Raw genomic sequence first — 22,274 nt, 5'->3', positions numbered from 1 at the left:
ACACACACACACACACACACACACACACACACACACACACACACACAGAGAGAGAGAGAGAGAGAGAGAGAGAGAGAGAGAGAGAGAGAGAGAGATGCGAACATTGTAATTCATGGTTAATTGTTTTTCTAAGCTGTTTTGATGTATGGCAACAACTTAAGATTTCGAACAAAAAGCCATTGGATGAGTTTTATGTATTTTCTATGGTGAAATCGGTTTTTTGTTGAATAATCGGTCCATTGTATAACATCCCACATTACGAGCAAGAGTAGACACTTGAATGCGCAATAAACGTGCCACAATGAATCATATTTTTAGTATTTAGAATATTAACTTGACGAAAGCAGTATTTCGTGTTCATTTGCGTCTTTCTCTCTCTCTCTCTCTCTCTCGTCTCTTTCCATCTCTCAGAACGGTATATGTGTCAGGAGGCTTGCACCCTCATTCTTATTCATCAACTATACTACCGCGTTTCGTCGTCGTCGTCGTCGTCGTCGTCGTCTTCGTCCTCGTTGTCGTTATGTTGAGCATCCGGTCCACACTTCTATTGGAAACAGTTACTTTTTATTTGCTATTGCTTCTCAGCCCCCAAATTTCCAACTGATGATGAATTCATTTTCATTTCGTCAAGTGATCATGGTCTATTATGTGCCGTTTAATGGTTTTTACGTTGTTATGCATGCCAAACATAATCGGTGTCGATTATTACATTGACGGAAACATTTCTCTCTCTCTCTCTCTCTTTTTCCATCGTTGTCTTCGTTCTTCAATTTGCGTATTCATCCATCTCTATTGCTCTCCTTTTCCATTCCACGGTCCCTCCTCTATCTCTCTATCTTTCTTTTATTCCCACATTTACGCATGCTATGTGTTTTGTGCGTGTAAATTATCAGCGTTTGACGTTCATTTGCTGAGTGAATTGCCATAAAATGTATTATCTATTCATAAGTTGTTTTCCGAATAGAAAATGTTCTTCGGCTGAAACAGTGTTTCAATAATAATATTAATATACAAGCGAATGGCTTCAATTAATGGCTTGTAGTCAACCAAGATGAATTTTCATTCACGCAAATATCATTTAAATTGCAGATGAAGGAAATAAAACAGCGATCGAGAATCTATTTATGGAATACCATTTAACTAGGGGAATATCATGCTCCTGAATCTTGTGAGATATTTGAGATATTTGAAATAAACATCAATTGTATGACATATTTTCGAATATTTCGAATAAATAAATCAGATTTTTGTGGATTTTGGAGATATTTGAGATTTCTTGCGTTAAATCCAAATAAATACATTTAAATATCATTCATAATCACAAAAATCCACAATATTCCGCCGTATTCACAAATATCCACCATATTTCATACGACAGATTCTTAGAGATAAATTGGATTCTTTTGAAATATTTGAAATAATTTAAGCGTGATATTCCCCTAGCCATTTAATTTGTGACCATTGAACTGAACATCTATTCAAATGTCAATGACCAAGGGATTTTAACACTATTTTATGTGTGCGTGCGGTGCATGGATGAAACGGGAGGGGCTGTTACCTTTGAACTTTTATCAGTCTAACTCAATCATTTCACAACATTGGTTCGGTTTTGTTTGCTACAATAATTACAACGATACCCGCTTAAAATTATGTACAGCAGTTATATAATGTACAGCAGCTGAATGTGAATGACAATCTGTTTTCAAACACGGAATCAACTTTTCGAAAAAACTTGTCTTCTTTTTTAAACTCAAAGTTAACTGTGTGGTTTTCATTCCCGCCCGACTTTTTTTTAATGAAATTTGTTTGGTGTGAACTTTTGTGCAGGGAAAATTTAAAAGCATTTTCAACACCTTTTTGAATGCATAACTTTAATTTTTCGTAACTAATTAAAAAAAAAACAGGATTTACAATAGGCTGAGAGAGAGAAAAGCGGATGTTGAAGAATCAGTTGGTATTACTCTCAGCACAGCCGAACTGAATTAAATGCAAATCCCACTCATACATTTACTGTTCTCGTTTTTTTCTGCAGAAAAGCAACATAGTATGGTGGTTTGAATGGAAGACGAAATTTTCTCACATGGTGCGCGATATGCACAAGATTTATTTGTTAGTTGATGGTTTGACTGTGTGTGTGTGTTGAGCTAACAAATGAGCCAACATCTGCATATATAAAAATAGTTCGTAACACAATTATCGTAATACCTATTTCTTTGAAAAGATTTGTTGGTGTGCAGCGGCGTGAATGTGAGCCATCGAAATCCCCGAAAAATATTGTTCATAGTTGATTACACATGAATAAGCGGAGAGAACACACATACACACACACCACTGCGAACTTGATAAATGCTTTTCCATCGAGAAGAAACGAGATAAAATTGTGTGTATACTTTCTGATAAAGTTTGTTTTCGAGTGTGGGCGGTATATTTCCCTTCGAAATTGTTATGTTGCTGCTTCGATCTGGTGCGGTTTGATATGGAATTTGGTTCTTATGTTTTTCTTTTTGTCGGTTTAAATTTCTCTGCTTGATAACCTCAATCCAAAATCGAATTGAATCGTTGACGCGAATATGTGTCTACTGCAAACAAAATTCCCTTGAAACGAAAGTGCCCGGGTGATATTGCCAGTCAAACAAACCTATCGATAATGGCTTCGACCTTGTCCTGGCAACAGAGAGAACGAATACATTAAATCGAAGAAGATGAAGAAGTAGAACAATACAAAGCAACGAACTCAAACAAGACTGACATTTGACAGCGGAAAGCAAATTGCATTGATTAAAATTGCACTCAATCATTGTGCGAGCAAACGATGCGAAGTCGAGCGAAAAAGACCGAACAAAAGAGAAAACACCACCAATGTCAAGTGCGAATATAAAGCAATCAAACTTAGGAAATTCCAAATGATGTCTTTATCTTTAACTGTGAACAGTGCAACAACCGTATGTTCGTCTCTCGCTTCTTCCAGTGTGGTAAAAAAAAAACACGGAGATTTGTTTTGTTTTTGAGCTAGCAACGCGACTACACATTTTGTGTATGCGTTCGTTTCTGCCGTTTTATGTTGGAATTACAAACGCGCGATACGTAAATCAAAAACCAATCGAAAACAAACTTAATTTTCCGCTGCTTCAACTTTTTTCACTCACTCACTCTCTCTCTCTCGCTCTCTCACTCTCTCTCTCTCTCTCTCTCTTGCGATCGGTCGCTTTTTCTTCCGCTGTCTCTCGTTTCTCAAACTCTCCCAACCAAACTTATCCAACTTTTGCTTTCGCTGTATACTTTAATCGCAAACCAACGCGAATATACACTGTGATTCGTTTGAATGAAATGCAGAGAAAGTAACCAAAAAAATGAAAGGCATCGAGAGAAGAAGAAAAAACACACGCGGATGAATTCAGTTTGAATTGGAAGCGACGGATAAACAACAAAATGCTCATTCAGCTCTCTATTTCTCTCGGGCGTACATTTGGAATTCGGTTGCTACTCAAGCGCGTCGCTTATTGTAGTGCGTTTTTTCCATCCATTTTTTTTTATTCACTTGTGTGTGTGTGTACGCTCGTCTTTTCAACGCCACATTTTTTTTGTGCTTTTTGCCGCATTAATTTGCCCATAAAAAATGTATTAGTAATTCGTGAATGAATAGAAGCGTTCTTATGTCTAGGCGAGCGTATTGCGTATGCGAATCAGCTTATGGCAAAAGGTTTACCAATCTCAACAGCAACAACAACAAAATGGAAAATCAGAAAAAAATGGTATGCTTCGGAAAAACGATGGAGAAAAAAGACCGTGGGAGTTTGAGAGAGAAAGAGAAAAAGAGAACGCTCACAACAAATACCAGAGTTGAAAATTTTTGGCCAACTATGTCGAGGGAAAATTAGTTGTGGTGGAAATAATGGCAGCTAAAAGTCTCGCCGAACTGAGAGAAACATCTCTAGTGCATTTTATTTTGAACAGAAAAGATATCTCATTCAATATACAGAGTGTGCAATGTGGCGATGTGAACAAACGGAAGCGAAAAATGAACGAGAAAAAAAACTTTGGGTTTGTCTAACTAGATGGAAAACTGAACGAACCACCATTTATCATATGCATATCATGAAGCATTTACAAATGCAAACCATGCAAATTTTATTAGCGTAACGAGTTGAGCATCTAGGGGGACTTCGATCATACGCAAATAAAATACTGTAACAACCGTATGAGGTACATGTGTGATTAGGACTTTAATTTCAATCAAATTTTTGAAAAAAAATGCAATAGTCACATTTTTCGATGTGTGACAGCAGTTCATGCTGTTCTCCATATTCACTTTGTCTAGTCTCAATGGAATCTTCTGTTCCTTTCCTTTTTTGCTCTGTTAATGCATTGCAAATCATAAATAACTATGGAGCGAGAAAAAAAGATGGGTGCTTCAAAGTTCATCGTTGATTCTAGTGAACATACATGCTATACTGAATTCATGCACACCTTCAAATTGCAACATACAATCCATTTGGACGCATGTATTCATTTGACCTTAAAATGTAACGATGAAATATGAAAGACAAAACAAATAACACACACACACACACACACAACGGAGTCGGTGAACAATCACAATAGTCGCTATACACTTGTGGAAACTCCATTCACGCTTGAAGCGTAGATGCATTCATTAATTAAGTGAACAATCCTGATTGCAAGCAGATACATTCTATTCATATTGAGTTTGTGTACAAAGTTTCTAATGTAATGATTTTGCTGAAATCAACGTTGTGCACATTGGAATAGGTGTCAAAAGTTCAACATATTCAACTCAAACTGTGTTAGTGAAGGGGAAGAATAAAAAGTATGGCTTCGAAATATGTGTATACTGTACATATAGTTTTACTAAATGAATGCATTATGTACGATGTGTGTGTGTGTGTGTATGTGTTTGTGTTTTATATACTGAAGTTTACAATTTAACAAATTATAACCGAATTTTTGCCGTGTACTGCTTGGCTGTAAAGTCTGACTGAAAGTGGTCAATATGTGACTGAAATGCAGCATAGCATTTTGAATACGACGAATAAACGGTGATAAAGTTAAACAAAAGCAGACCAACCAAGTGACCGTCCAACAATTCCATAATCATTATTGTGTGCGCTGTGCTCGTTTTTAATCTTCAAATCGATTCAATTCAATTAACTCACGTTCGCAATTAATTTATGCAACCATTTGCATTCATTCTAATCACACAGCTAAATGAATTATAATTTAATATTTTCTCTCTCTTTCTCTCTCTTTCTCTTTCTATTTGCAGTTGAAAACACTCAAACGATCGATCCGGTCTGAACGAACGAAAAACGATTGGCAAGAGGAGTGCTCAGTTCAGCGTGAAACTTTGACAATGCAACACTGTTGAAAATGCGTCAAGTGAACGGTATTTCCAAGTATCGCTTAAAGAATAGCATCAAGCTACTCGCCGAACAATTTGCTGGAGGAACCATTTTTGGTGTTGTAACCAACCAACGAAATATATCGAAGTAGAAGAAACCATCCAAATAAAAATAAAAATTTCTAGTGATTTTCTCAGTTTTGAAGCCCGAATCGAGAAGAGAAGTTAAAAACTCTCTTTTTCTTTCACACACTCTCTGACACATTTCCCCGATTCGTTGGTCGTCAAAACAAGGAGAGTGCAGAGGCAGAGAAAGAGACGCGCAGTGCAATACGTGAGAGAGTGAGACAGAATCGTGTGAATGTGCGCGCACGAACATCAAATACACGACGACGATTTTACGTTCTACTGAAACAATGATGCAGATTTTCCGTGTACATCCAAATGGTTTGCAATTCATTTTCGGTTTAATGTGTTTAATTGAAGCATCGCAAATATGTTTATCAAGGGTGTCAGCCGCGTCATCCGATATGTTAATCATTCGACATGGTCGTTCGCGTGTTCGTCACTCCAGCGAAAAGAACCACATCCGATGGGGTTTACAGGCGTTCGATAACCTAACGCTGTACGACTATGACTATGAGAGTGCCAATGGTACGAATGGCAGCAATGAAACGCTCTTCGATTTTGGTTTGAATGGTGGAAATCAAACGTTTTCAGGCACTGAATCGTTCGGTTATTTTGCGTCTGATACGCTTTTCAATAACGGCACATATGCCAATGCGAATGGCAACAGTGAATCGAAACTGATCAGTACGTTGGCACCATCGGTGTCAGCCAGCAGCCAACGATGGTCGTCGGCATCAACATCAACATTAAGTACACCAGCGAAAAGTCCAAAGCTAGCAAAAAAGCAAATTATGGAAAATATCCGGAAAAATGTTGAAGAAGGTATTGAATATTTGCGAACTCATGCACATCTAACACAACCGACAGCTGTAATGCCCAGTGAAAAGGCGTTGTTACAACTACAAAAGCAATCTGAACAATTGGCGCACAACACCGACCAATCTCGTATGCCCATCGAACGGGATGAATCATTGGCGTCTCAAGATGAAACGATCTCATATTCAGTATCGGATCCATTTTCCATATCAAAACACTTTAAATCATCATCATCATCATCGTTGGGCTTATTCAATCATCCTCGTACCGAACACAATCAATCAAACCAGAAAAAACACAAAATCGATAAACAGCTGCAGTGGAAAATCCATCAAATCAACAGTGATGACGATATGATGGATAACAATCGTGTTGATGGCACTGACCATGGCAAAGCAAATCACTTTGACTATGAGATGCAAAACGATGAACCACCATTGCCACCGTCGTACAACGGTGAAAATGTCCATCACAGCGAAAATCATCCGTACAAATCAAACAAATCGAATCCAAGATACGCACACGAACCATCATCCGCATCTACAACGGGAAGTGTCAGCCGAAACAAAAATATCATGACTATGAAAACAATCGATTCAATAGTGACGAGCATCCATGCGGCCGTTTCCAAAAAATCTTTCGACCAAGCGATCAACAACGGTGGTGGTGGTGGTGTTGGTGGTATTGGTGCAAAAACCAATTTAAATGGAAATTCAAATGCCACCAAAGCCAATTTACGTTCACAAAGCAATACGAAAATGACATCGTCGCGTTCACAATCAGCAAATGAACGGCGACAAGAATCAACAATCGCCGCCAAACCAGCTGCACAAACAAAAAATGGTGATAAAATGCCACCAGTGTCGTCGGTGGTGTCGTTGGTATCATCGCATCCATTTGACCCGGATTCACCATCATCGTCCAAACAAAATGAGTCGACACCGTCAAATGTCAAAACCAATACAAATTTAAATAACCATCAATTCGATTCAAATGGTTTCTTATCACCGTTCGATGAATTAAATGACGAACAGCAAGCGAACGACGACAATGGCGATGACACAAATTCATTTCCATTCGATGCAAACTACGAGCAAACCATAACATTTGATGGTAAAACGATTAATTCGAATGATGTCATTCAATTGCCAATTTTTCGCATGGAAGACATGGATCTCGATGATTTGGATGAAATAAGTCGAAACAATCGATTGAATTTGCAGAAGGGTCGCGATGTGGTGACAAAATTTCTACAAATCGTTGAGTCACAGCATCTATTGGGCGCCAACTGTACGGCAGGCACGGCACTGAATTTGGGCGAAGGTGTTGTCGATCGCTACGCACAGGATCGTTTTCGTGTCGAAGCCGAAGTGGCTGTAAATCGAGCGAATATGTTGACAAGGTTGGTAGAACAGTCTTTCGATTCAAAATTCATTTCCTCAGAAGAGAGCTTCATACAAAAATTGTGCATTTTTCTTGGTTTTGTCGAGATCTTTTCTGTATTAAACGTAAAATTTATTTTATTTTTTTGAGAAAATAAACAACATCAATATAATATATTAAATCATAATATGGAGATAAATAAATTGAGTAAGAAACAAAAATGTGGGAATCATCAAAAATAAATACTTCAAGGTCGTCCAATGAAGATCGGTTTGGTTCTCATTTAAAGTGTCGACTCTATTTCTTCGCAAATTCATTGCGAATGGCAAAAATGCTCAAATTTCGAGATTATTATCGTTACTTGTTAAAATGTGCGTTGGTTAAAATGATGAAAATGGTATCGATTGAATGTGCGCAAAAAAAAAAGAAGTAGCGACCAAAGATTGAAATGGTTTTTTTCTACGCATTACGCAAATGGTGTGGATGAAAAGAAAAATGATCATTGCCATCATCTTTCATGCGTGTATTCAAACAAATTAAATGCTGTATATGCTGCGAACGGAACAGTGTATTTTTTTTCGTACCTTTCGAGAATGTCAAATGTGAGAAAGGGCTAGCGATCAGAGTTGCTGCTGTTGCTGGTGTGTTTTTTTATCTCGCAATTTCTGCGTGGGGTGGCTTTGTTGGTGAAAAAGAAGCGCAAAGAAAGAGATGCTCTCTTGAAATATATTCACACAGAGAGAAAAAAATGGTTCACATTCACTTTTAGTTGAAACACCAATATAGCAAGAGGAAAACGCACAGCAAGAACGATGACGATGACGATGACGACGACTATGAATGACTCTGCATTGCCGAAAGCAGTGGCAAAAAAAGCGAATCATATTTATTATTAATGATACATTGAAAATATATGGATAAAAAGCAATCAAACCGTGTATGCGCGCTGATCCTTTTGCTCTGAACTGCTACCGAAAGCGATGGGCATAGCACACAGCCCATGCAGAATAGTAAATCATCATAAAAGTGAAAGAGAGAAAGGGCATTAGGCTCAAAATGGCTCAGCAAATGGTAAAACTATTCGATTCCGGCCATTCAATTCCGTTGCACACAACGCATTACACTGGCGAAGAGTGAGAGAAAAGACAAATGAGCGCTTTTCGCTTTTCATTTAAACGCATTTATTCCGCGTACACGTCTGAAACGTAATATATATACATGACATGGGCCCAGAGTGCCTATCGAACTGCGACGACTGATAAAATGAAGGCGAGAGAAGAGCGACAGCAGCGAACACACCAGAATGTAATAGTTTTTGATGAACGGGTTATGAATGTCAATTCATTTTCGTAATTCCATTCAATACACGTTGCTCTTCCGGCTGAAAGAATTTCTAGTTCATTGAATGGGATTGCTCGTTGAAGTGACGGCTTATCGTCTACGTCAGAGGAAACAAAAAATGAAACTCCTACATCCGAAGCGAGTAGCCGAGCAGTGTGAAACAAGACCGCAGAGCTTCGCTTCGCTCCGCTCTGCGTTCTTGAGTTTTTAGTTACTTAATCTATTTTATTGTTTCACAACAAACTATTTTTTGGCGCACTACATGAAATGTATTTCATCAAAGTAACTTTGAAGTAATATATTTATTTGCAAAATGAATTACAAGATCTTGGTTTTATTTCTTTTTTGAAATATACTGCCTTTGGTTTAAATTAAATAAAAAATATGAGCATAAAATTCAAATTCACCATAATTTGTTTCAACACTCAAAAAGTATCCATTTCATGTAGTGCTAAAAAACATGCCGCGAAAAAAGTTTGCTTTTTTTGTTCAGTTCTTGTTTTTGATTGGCCACGTCCAATGCTGATAAATGCCAATGATATTTCCCTCGAGTCATCCACCTGTACACGCTCTCGGCGATGCCATTGCATGTTCTAGCTGTTATCTGTTTGATCGGCGAGAGAGAAAACAAACACAAAATCATATTAGCATAAATAAATAAGTGGAAAATCGAGAAACAAAAATAGCTATTCACAGAAGTGATCCACGTCTATTCAGAGGTCATACGTTTTCGAAGAACTTTTTTTTCTATTCTGAACTTTCTATCGAAAAATCGTTTGTTATACCTTTTGATTGGTACAAATACATTCGGTTCTTTTTGTGTCTGCAATTCAATTTGAATTGCATACAATAGACCGGTCGAGTCATCGAGCCACCCCCGATCGACTAAGTTATTAATATTTCAGTCGGCACAATCTCAACGATAAGAGCAATGCAGTCGTTGAACTGAACAGAATCTGCCATCGTTGTCGTCACCGTCATAGCGACAGTCGAATATTAGAAAAATTTCTTGCCATGCATATACGTATGGATATGGAGCATACAATTCGTCGGTTCGCTTGAAAGAGTTTAAATGTTTAATTTGGATTGCAGTTCAGGTGACGAGGTCTAAAAGCTCTCGAAAGCGTAACGATCTAATAGCTAGAAGCATTTATAATTCAATTGTTTGCGAATCGCAATCGAAAATTGCCGCTTCCTTCGACGGATTCAATGGGTGTTCGGTGAGGCAAGCCATAGCATATTTATGGCGGAAAGTCAAATCAAAAATGTATACACACAAACATTTTATTTGACGCATTTCATTTTTTCTTTCCTTTCTTCCTCTCAAACCACATCTTTTCTTGCCATTTCTCTCTCAATATTTTGTACAATGGCACACGCACACGCACATCTACCAAATGGTCCATGCATACACACAATTCCCCATCATAGTCGAACAAAAAAATGTTTCTACGCATTGTTAGTTTTTGTTTGGTATTTCTTTGTTTGTTGTTTTTTTTTCTGCTTCCTTCAGGTTTATTTGTTCCGCTCGATACACTAACTGTAAAGAGCGGACGGCGTTGAAGTAAGACGGAACAGAAGAAAAAGCGTATGGCCTGCGAACGAATTAGGATCGGAAAAGGGAAAATAGCATTACTGAGAAGCACGCCTGGTTTACCCTCGCACCAAATAAATGCGATTGATGGAATTCGGTCAATCTGTGCAAAAACTCTTTCACACACATACCGAATCATATTCATAATCCCACACATACTCACACACACACACACACTTACACAATCGAATAGTAGTTTATTAATGTACAGATCGAAATAGTAAAGAGCCAAACGTGAATAAAAACGACAAAAAAATCGGGATTGGATGAAAAACAAGCGACAAGCTTCATTCAGTATACTAAATGGAAATAAGTCGTTAGGTTCCAATAAATGTTGTCTGAAAACATTTATTTCCAAAGCAGTTAATCATGAAAATGATTTAAACTGATGAAAAATCTATATAGGCAATCTAATTCTAGCAACAAAGCTGAATTTGCAAAAAAAAAAAAAAATATTTTTGCTTCAATGCTTATTTGCTTACAACGTTCTCCATTTTGCATACCAAAGTTGTTGGCATTGAACGGGCCTTGGGCTAAAAATATGCCAAGTCTTATGTCAAAATATGTCAAATATAAGTATATTTATATACAATAATGGTGTAAATGATGCATACAACATTTTTCATTTTTCAATAAATTGAATTGATTTTGCTCAATGAACAAATGCTTGCGAATGGAGTCTTTCCATTCGAATTGGCTTGCATTAGCCAGCAAATCGCTTGCCGTTTGTAATGGATTCGTCGTTTTTGTATCGAACCCAAATGGCCTAAATGTGTACCTAATGTGTGTGTGTGTGTGTGTGTGTGTGTTTTCGTAATAAATTATTGCCAAATTATTGGTTTCGTTGTGATATTTATGATGAAAGTTTTTGTTGTTGTCACCGCTTCCGTGTTTCCTTTTTGCTCCTTCGCGAAATTCAAGTGTTTAATGGCCAAGAACTATGGACGCAAATCGAATTAGACACTGGCACTTTGATGTATAAGATTTTGAAACATGTTCATAGGTGTGTGTGTGTGCACGAGTTTGTGCTTTTCTCTTTCGTTCCCTCCCTTCTCAAATGCGACTATTCCCACTATTATTAGTATTTCTTGCTTGAATTGCTTTCGATGGTTTGTTTCATATAAATCATGCTAATATTTTGCCATAAATGCAAACGTCTTTCTGCTTTCAAACATTTGAATCAGCGGGTATATGTGATCAAGAAAGAGAAATTGGTATGATTTGAGCGTGGCTAGAATCTATATGTATATGCATCTATCATTTCTCCCGCATTTAAAATAGGTTTCAATTTCAAGTCTAAAATCCATCCCATATTACAATTCCATGGTTGACAAGACCAATTTTTGTGTGTGCGTTGCAAGAGAGAAAAGAAATGAACAAAATGGTGAATTTTTTTTTTGTGTGTAATCACTCAGTAGCTCACAAATGCGTAGCGCATTTTTATATCCAAGAGCAAAAAAAAATGGCGGAAGTGGCCAGAATAATACATGACATAACACAAAATTGCGATGTTTGAAATGCTTTCGATCCTTTAGATGCCATGGCCAATGCAATGACATTAGGAATGTCATCATGATTATTAAAATGAATTGTGCTTTTTTTCTCTGTCATTCTCTTCACTGTCTCCACACGATTTCCACAGCGATCGAAGAGACGATTTCAAATAGCCACACAATCTTTTCAAGTGATCAAAATTTATAAATAATTCAACGGTATAAAAGCATCGACTAACTCGTTTCGAAAGCAAGATGACAATTTTTTTTTCATTTTGCTTTGCTTTCATTCAGATCAAAAAAAGAACGTACTCATTCACGCGTATACACATATTTTATGCATATCATATTGCAGCGATTGCACTGATGATTGTGTGCGTGTGTGTGCGTGACAATGGAACTTTTTTTCTACCGTATCATCCATTGTAAGTGCTAATGTGGATGCTGATTTCTCAGAAGAAAAAAAATTCCGCAATAATTTTCAATGTCGATTTTAATTTTACTTGCGTCAGCCATTTGTTATTCTTTTTTCATATGGGCGCGAATCGTTTGCCACAATTTCCACTATCGCACAATCAACATAAAAACAATAACAACCGCTGAAAATAGATAGAAGTCATTGTTTCATTGTCGGTGTGGTGTTTTCTTTGCCTTTGGAAATTGCGCGTTGATTTATTTGATTGATGGAATAATTCATGTCAAATTGTAAGAAATTTTTAGTTTCAGGCTAAAATAAATGGACTATCGGATCAACTGTCAAACGGATCGTTAGTAAATATTTTACGTTTTCAATATAATTATTTGCCGTGCCAATGTCAAAGCCAAGAGCTTCATTTCTTTCGGTACAGCTTATATAGAGCTCTTTTTCAGTGTGTTTTTTGTGTTTTAAATTGCATGACGTGCAGGAAAATAAGGGAATGGGGGAGGAACAAGAGAAGACAATTGAGGAACTCGTACAAAGTATGTATGGCCAGCAGCCATTCGAAGGCTATTTTTAATAGAATGTCAAAAATGATTGCATATGTGTATGACATGTGGTGCAATTGCACACCAATTACCGAAACTAATCACATTTCAGCCCCGTTTATAATATGTTGGTTTTTTTTAATGAGATTCCACTGTTTGAACCAATGAAAAACACCATTTGATCGCATTTCGTATTATACCCGTGTGCAAATAAAATGACTAACAGTCACTCAGTTGTATGTAACTAAAAGTTGATTGAAATCATGCGTTTTGTATGGAGACGAATCACGTTTAGTTATTCTTTCAGTCAATCGACTAATTTGGGACATTTTGACTAAGAGTGATTTGTGATTAAAGTTAACTGAAGTTGCTTATTTTGTTCGAGACAATCACTTTTACTCAGTCAAAATGTCCCAAATTAATCGGCTAGTCAGTCAAAAAATGTTTTACACGGGATACGAATCGTTTATAAAATAGAATACCAAATTAAAGCTTTCCATATTTCATCCTGGTATGTTTTTTCTGGCATTTAAATTACATAAAATCGATTAAAAATAAAAACCCTTCAAACGGTCGTGTTTCCTTTGCAAAAATGATAAAAACAAACAGTAATTACATGTGAATCAATTTATACAAGGCGAACATTGTGTGCAATTTCTGTGCCGTATGCCACAAGTTGTCGATTTGTGACCATTTTCAAAATGATCCATGGCTCGGCCATTACTCAGCCCGAAGGACAATGTCTATAAATTTAAATACCAAGCGATAAAACCAGTTGTGCAGTACAACAACGTGAATCAAAGGGTTTTTGCACAACAAAGAATGCGATGTATTCGTTTGACATTCAACTAACTCAGGCATTTGAATGTAAAGCTCCATTATTTTTTTTCGCTGTTTGTTGCTACGATTTACCACTCACGACGACAGTGTTTGCTCATTCCGATTATTCTATTTTCCATTTGTGCTTTGATTCCATGCCGTGCATTCTCTTTCAATTGTATCACAATGACGGTCCCATTGTTGCGGTGTGGTGCCATTTTTTCATGTTATTGAATTCCATATTCAATCGATTCAAGTGCCAAACAACAGTTCAGCCGAAGAAAAAACGATTCAATAGTTGTTCGATAAACGCGTAAAACGAAAAAAATATGCAAACACTTGCAAATGTGCAATATCCACTTTTTGTTGCTATAGCCGGAAAAAAAAAATCAAATGTTGCAAAGTGCGACACTGCAATGTTTAGCATCATTTGAACGTGTTCGAGCCCCAAAAATCGAATGTTCACTATGTGAATAAAACGGAAATGTGGGATTTTCCGCGGTGGACGAATTTAACACGTTCATACCCACCGGCCAAATGCATTCAATGAAAACTGAACGAAAATTTATTTGCAACGTAATCGTGACCGCTTTTTTGTCCCAGTCGCAGAAGATCGATGTGCACTATATTAGCCTGCGCTTGGTATCCAATATTGATTGAAAAGGAAATCCGTTTGCATAAAAAATCGATGAAAATCCTTTGGTTTTTGGCATTATCAACAGCTGGATACACGTTTCAAACCGAGAAAAAAAATTCAGATCCACTCGTTTCTTCCATATGAAATCAAAAAATTTCACGCAAAAGCAAAAAACTTGAAATGTTGGTTGATTTTTGAACAAAATTTTATTATCTCTTTTTTTTCTGCATTACTCGAAGCTTGTGAGACAAAAAAACGAGCAGTACACCCACTACTACAGAATGAAAAATGGGTTTTTAGTGTTGTAAAACTTATTCGAGTGCGTGTTTGTGTGATGAATGTTTATGGAAACAAAAGTATTAATGAGAAAAATGCAAAGTTGTTTGTGTCATTTCAAAATGAACTGAATAAGTTTGAAAGAAAAACCAGAAATGAAGAAAAAATATCATGCAAAAAAAAAAACGAATGAACGCTCGTTCGTATTGAAAAACTTTGAAATTGAAAAAATGGAGAGCAAGAAATGTGCAGCATGCAAAGTTCTGTGTGAGTTTGTCATATTTCGTTGAAAAGTGTGCGGACACGAGAAATGAGAACAAAAACGATCATCATCGTCACCACTACAAGTAGTAGAAATGCTATCGCTTGATGGTACCAACCAGAAAAAAAATATACTTGCATTCGTTATAAGGAAAAAAGGGTACTAACATATTTTCTCCCATTTTTCTTTCTATTTTTCTCTCTCTCTCTCTCTCTCTCTCTCTCTCTCTCTCTCTCTCTCTTTCTCTCGCTACATTCTTCAATTACAAACGCAAAATGCAAAACATAGAATATTCAAGTTGTCATCGCGACCCGTTCAGATGTCGGAGCATATTTTACATGCATCGGTGTTATCGATGGTGGAATTTGACGATGACATCTATGCGGCGGGCCATTGTTTTGACTGGAATCAACATATGGCGAAGCGTGGACTGTTTTGCCCGTTTGCACATCGTTTACCGCCACCCGATCAAAGTGCCACCCTTGTGAAAGATCTTGCATCGGAATATCCATATTTGGGCAATACATCCGAATGGTTTTTTCTCGCTCGTAAAAATGCCGAAAAAGTCATCGCCAAAAATGAGCAGTACATCAAAGGTAAGCCCATTTTACATTTGTTTATTTTTTCTCCTCTGTAGTTGTTCTATTTGTAAATGTGCAAGTTTTGTCACACGACACAATTTCGTGATGAAAAACAGAATTTAGTTTGATTTGTAAAGTTTTCCATTGGATGAGACATTCGTTTAATTAAAGCAAAACAAATGCACACACACACACACACACACACACACACACACACACACACACACACACCCAGAAAAACGTTTTTACACTGTAAATTGAAATAGTTTTGACATCAAATGAATATGTTGACATATATATGTCGGCTCAGTGTAAGTTGGCCGCCGACGGTTTAGCCGCCGACGAAAATCACTCTTGGCCGCCGGCGGCCAAATGTAACTTTATGGAAATTACTTCTGGCCGCCGGAAAATTGACTTTTGGCCGCCGCCGGCCAAGTGTGATTTTCGAGAATTTTTTGTCCCGCCGAAGAAAATTGCTTTTGGCCGCCGGCGGCTAAGAGTCATTTTCAGGAATTACTTTGGCCGCCATTAAAAATGCGTTTTGGCCGCCGATGACGAATTAGTTACAGAATGCAGAAAAATGCTATTTCCTAGACTCACGGTTACTCTCGTCCATTGTAATTAATTGCTGATTGAAATAAAATGGTAGTACTAACAGAGGTGGAGAGGAGAGCGCAGAGGACCTCACTCGCGCGCGCGAGTGCGGTCCTCTGCGCTCTCCTCTCCACCTCTGTTGGTACTACCATTTTATTTTATTGCAAACTGTGAAAAAATGGTACGGTCAGCAACGGTCAGAAGTACCAGAGGACCAAACGAGCGCGCGCGCGAAATTTTTCACATTTTAGTATGAATAGTTCAGTTTAGTACAAGAGAGCACAAGGTCTAGAAAAAATCACTTTTCTACATTCTGCTTGGAAACCACTGAAAATGCGTTTTGCCGCCGGCGGCCAAGAGTAATACTTTTGAAAATCACTTTTGGACGCCAGCGGCCAAATGTAATTTTCCGTCGGCGGCTAAAAGATAGGCGGCCAAGTTACCTATCCCCATATATATGTCATCCGTGAACGGTATAAATATGGTCTAAATTTAAATTAGACTCGTTACCAACAATTTTACCAGACAAAATTCATTCGAATCCATGAAAATATAGCATTGAAACAGGTACTAAGCATGACGTAGGAGCAATACATATTGCAATTCGTCTCGTTTCGATTGGAGCACCGAAGCGATAACAAGCTTCTAGGTAAAAGATTGTGATCCTCTTGAACAATTTGGACAAGTGGTTGCAATTTTCTATTTGGTGAACGTGACTCATGCCACCTGAAACGAATTATTATGATTGTTGTTATTATTATCACCATTATTATTACTGTAAGTCGTTGCATTTATTCAAATGAATCGCAAACTTGTCATTTCGAATGGGAATTTTCGGTGCTGAATATATATATTTTGAGGTGCGGCAAATGGTTGGTCGCTTGTGTGTTTTGAGATGCATGCTATCGCTTCGGGGTGTATATCAAACACACTACTCAAAATAAATGCCAAAACACTAATCCATTTTGAAATTCAAATTTAAGTGGCGCACTTTCAAACTGGCAATGCATTTCATTGTAAAATACACACAATCCATAGCATGGATGCGCCCCAGACTATACTATCACATCATTTAATCTCTTGTGGAAATATCTAGCTTTTTGCAGGATCAGGTACATCGAACACACACACACACACACACACACACACGGCTACCATACTATTATATGGCTTGGTATTATACGCCATTTACTTTTTGGCCCATCAAATACAACGTAATTCAATTATCGGTTGCTTTCCCAGAAATTCATTTAATACATCCTCCTTCCCAGAAGGTCTTATCTATGTGTGTGTGTGTATGCATGACGTGAACACTCTGGTTTTAAAATATGTAAACGCCAACTACCAAAGCTAAACGGATTACGAAATTTATTCATGTTTGTTTGTTTGCTTCTTCTTCTGTTTTTCGTAGTGTGTTGTTTTTTGTTTTTTTTTCTGCTTAACCTAAGCTTTAATTCTATTACATCGCCAAAGTTAGTCGTAAATAGAAAATGCAATGAGGTCGTGAAATTGAGCGACTTTGAGGCGTTGCTCTCAGAGTCACATTTTCACTATCTCGTTCTTTATTTCATTCTGCTCCGTTCTCTCATAACCTCTCTGTTTCTCTCTCCCCCCCCCCCTCTCTCTCTCTCTCTCTCTCTCTCTCTATTTCGCATCCTCACTTGGTAATGTGACAGTGTTTATTCGCACTTTCAATCTAGATAAATTGAAATGTGAATTTTAGATGATGAGAACGTAAGATGTGTTTAATGTTTTATCAAATGTTATCGTTATCGTGCGAATGCCATCAGCGAAAAAGCTCGCTGTCGGAGGATGTGCGCCGTCATATGTGTGCGTGTCTGTATGTATAATGGTTCTGGTGTTGTCATTGTCCGTTACACTTTCCGAACAAGCTATTGAATTAATGTACGATATTTTGATTTGGGTGTTTGCGCACGATTTTGCTCTGACAATTCAATGGCAAAGCACTGCACAAAGTGCATTGATGTTTTTGCAATCCTCCTTACAGTCACTTATCCGACATACACTTGCTGTTACGAACGTTGATATTGTGATTGGAAAAATATTTATGGTGTACAATGTGCATGTCCTTGGAGCACATTCCACATTGCACTACATACCAAGCTACCGAACCGAATCGAAACGAACCGAGTTTTCCCTCGTTCATTCCTTTTGCTTCTCTCTCTATTTCTCTTTCTCCATCTTCTTTTGAAATGTAAATAACAAAAAGACCATTTTCGCTCATTACTCATCGCTTCGTGCTGCTGCTGCTGCTGCAGCAGCATCGCAACGTTTCAATCCCATAGCATGCACGCGCCCAAGAATGTCGTTTAATTATAATATAATTAAATTGAAAATTGAATAAGCCAATTAACTTTCGACTTCCGAAACATCATACTTTTAGCTTCGTGCTAAACTATTCGACCCGACTAAAAACTACATCATTTCTGATTCAAATGTCTCGATTAAGGCATTTTCGCTGCGAAAATCTCGTCTCCATTTTCCATGCAGCAACGCAGTATGGAAACAGCAATGGCGCTTGAAACAGGAGTGAGAATGAAATGAGCGCGTGAGCGCTTGGCGTTAGTGTTCGCTTGTGTTTGTGTTGTCGACTCGTTTCGAACTCTATGAAACCCACATTGAATAATAATTGGAAATAACAACATCAGCATTTCGACAACATACACATCCACATTTTAATTGGCCCAATGTTAAATGAAGTTTTTCTTTTGAGATGCGGGTGCGATCTGCGCTTGGATCAGATTATCTCTGGCCTGTCTTTAATGACTTCATTCTGTTTGGAATTGCTCAAACTATTGCTGAAGCGAATGATAGAGAAAAAAAGACTGTTTAAAATTCGATTAAAACACAGGCCATGAACACAATGCTATTTGCGCGAAAGACAGACGAACGAAGGAATGAACGAGTGGAACCGAAAAAAAGGGAGGGGGAAGCATAAGAAAAAGAGAGTAAAATACAAAATCAAAGCAACTATTCGTAATATTGGAATTAAATGCGTTTGTGCATGCGACGAACGGTAACATTTGAGAATGTTTTTTGTGACTTTCGTCAGTTGATTGTATCGCAATGCGCTGTGTCTAATATTAGCACCATTTGAGACTCGTAGCTCAACATGGGTCCGATGACTGCAACACAGCAGGGCCAGAAGAGAAATGCGGTTAAAAGTGAAAGCACATCGCTTGTGACACCAAACCAACCATAAATATTTAAATCAACCAAAAACCGAATAAATATTTTAATGGAGAAAAATGTGCGCGCGCGCCTAAGTTCCCATTCATACCAGGCAGTACGGTGCTATACACAATTTTGTGATTTACTCCAGTTATACGTACGCATCACGATTCTCTCTATCTCACCTCCTATTTGCGATGCATTCGATGCCAGTTGTTGCAAATGATATTCCCTGATGTTGAGAAATCCAGCATTCGCCAGTTCATCAAAATTCCCGCCGAGTTTGTGGACTTAATGAATAGCGGAAATACAAGAAAAATGAAAAATCAGCTAATGAAAACCGCACCGAAAATGAATGGAAATGGAGAAGAATGCAATTTTATTGTGCGCATTTCGCTGGGCGAATCTTCGTTTTTTTTTCCTTTTTTTTATTCAGATGAAAATGAAAACAAAAAATGCCACAACTCAAATTCGTCCACTGTCTTTGCAGTCATACCAGATTAATCTAGAAGCTCTACGTGATTTTGTGACGATTCAAAACAGAACGATTATGCTATTGAGTCCGGTATGCAAGATTAAAAAGTTCCATTAAACAGATTATTAACGAGGAATTATTCATTGCGATGAACATTGGCCAAGCAACGTGATACCGGGCAAAATGATGTTTGTTTAGCAGTGTGTTCATCAGAAGCAGCAGCATCAACAGCCGACGCTGCCGCACGCGCTTACACTGGAAAAAGTTTGCATATAAATTATCTGAGAGTATCTACTGCACGATTACTGAATTTCATATCAACTCTCCTTCTCTTTCTCTTTCTCTTTCTCTCTCTCTCTCTCTCTCTCTCTCTCTCTCTCTCTCTCTCTATCTTTCTCTCTATCTTTCTCTCCCCAACAAAACACCAACCAAAATTGAACACAACGAAAATATTTTCGCTCAAAGCGTTTTATCGCTGAACTTTGTCCGTTGTTGTGTGTATGTGTGTTTTGAAAATTAATGGCAAGACTCAAGTGGCATTTTAGCAAGGAGCTGTGTGCGCGAGCGTGTTCGAGCGTGTGTTCACTTTCATTGATAAAAATGATGTGTGGGAATGGAGCTGCGAAGGAGACAGCGTGCAATTTATCTATTGTCTATTAAATGGCAATTTTCGTAAAGATTTCGCACAATTTTCGATGAAGTGTTTTGCAGTAAAATTGATGCATTTGTAATGAATATCGACGATGTTGACGAAAAAAGAATGAATTCAATGCAGATGCTGAACGCATTTCCTCTCGTTGCCTTTATTAAGATATCCAAAATGTGTAATCGAAATGGACGCGCAGCGCTTGTGTATGTTCATTCATCGATTTGTCATGTTCAGTGTTCATTTCACTAACCGGAGATAAATTTCTTCAACTACAAAAATGGACTGAACAATACGAACCATTTTGATAACGTAATGTTGACAATACATTTGAGGACTCCTTTCATTTGAGCATTACATTCATACCAACCACCACCTCTTATGAAGGGAGAAAAATTGACCATTGCTCAAATGCTACAACTGCATCGTGTTCGCATCTAATGTACTATGTGCATGTCGATACGTTGCAACATGCATTTTTCTTACACTCACTCCATTCGGCATTGCACAAGATGTTTGTGCTCACGTCGGAAAATTTCCATCGGGAAATGCATTTGCAATGGTTTCGAGAGAGAAATTGCTTGTGAACGCAATAAAATGGAATGAAACAAGAGAAACAACGAAGAATAGAATGTGTTATAACACATTCTAGTACAGCAGACACACACACATCTGTTTTTGATTCCATTTCACCGGATTCAAAACGGAAAAACGGTGAAAACCTATTTAATACATGAACTCCTGGTTCAATTGAATGCTTCGAACTCCAGCTGTGGCCAATGTCAACAAATACCATAAGCTACTATGGGAATAGATACGCAGCTGCCTTCTTTCCTGCAAAACTCTCTTTTTTTTATTCTTTTTTTTTTCTTCTTTTGCTTCCTCATTCGCTCTCTCTCTCTCTCTTTCTATGTGCCAAATCAAATCGATATTACCGAGTAAACAATGTTTATGACCGAGTTTTTACCTCATACATGATTTGCTTGAAAAATGTTGTTGTGCATCGTTTGAAATGGCTTGCTGATCCTGCTGCTGTTGTCGTCGTCGTCGTTGCCATGAACTTTGCCCGAATAAATTGGTTTCCCATCAATCGGATGTCAAATGATTACCGTATTCGATTTAAATGAAAAGTTCGTTAAAATACAATTTACAAGTGTTTAACATCTCATGGTACAGGTATTCAACGAACCGGATGTGGAGAGAGAGAGAGAGAGAGAGAAATGAAAAATTTGCGTTCAATTTAACGATTGCAATTGGAAAGGAACCCTTCAGGCACGAGTTCATGCAACAAAAGTGGAAAAATCACTTTTTGCAACATGTCTTTTTTGCCCATGAACAATGTAAATACATCAAACATGTACCCCATATACGCTGGGGAGTAATCATTTGCACGTCGAAAATGATGTCAGAGATCGTTGTTGTTGTTGTTGATATAATTTTAATTATAAAATGAATCTACCGCATAACCAATTAATTTAATGTGGATATGCGATGATGAAATGCGTTTCCATACCACACACCATGAATTGCTTTCTTGAATATGGTTCCCATGAATGCACAATTCATGCAAATGTAAAGAGCAAACGACTGACCACCTTTTCGCCACTATGCCAGCCAAAATGGATCATAAATGTAACATTTTGGTGGAGTTTCGCACACTTCTCCTCTCTCTCTCTCTCTCTCTCTCTCTCTCTCTCTCTCTCTCTCTCTC

The 22,274-nt window shown here is 37.7% G+C and overlaps 1 protein-coding gene across 1 annotated transcript in view; it reads left to right on the top strand.

The window, feature by feature from the left end:
• LOC129576475 (uncharacterized) overlaps positions 1–22,274 on the top strand; it is a 187,344-nt gene that overhangs the window by 40,732 nt on the left and 124,338 nt on the right. Inside the window, exons 2-3 of the mRNA XM_055461662.1 lie at positions 5,285–7,706; positions 15,364–15,671. Of these exons, the coding sequence (XP_055317637.1) occupies positions 5,776–7,706; positions 15,364–15,671 (2,239 nt within the window). The 5' untranslated portion in view covers positions 5,285–5,775. The remainder of the gene's footprint in view (positions 1–5,284; positions 7,707–15,363; positions 15,672–22,274) is intronic.

Source organism: Sitodiplosis mosellana, unplaced genomic scaffold (assembly GCF_009176505.1).
Source record: "Sitodiplosis mosellana isolate CC-2019 unplaced genomic scaffold, AAFC_SMos_1.0 Smas_scaffold_6191, whole genome shotgun sequence".
Classification (NCBI taxonomy): Eukaryota; Metazoa; Arthropoda; class Insecta; order Diptera; family Cecidomyiidae; genus Sitodiplosis; species Sitodiplosis mosellana.
The sequence above is the reverse complement of the archived record's forward strand: the minus strand, read 5'-3'. Positions and strand labels throughout refer to the sequence as shown.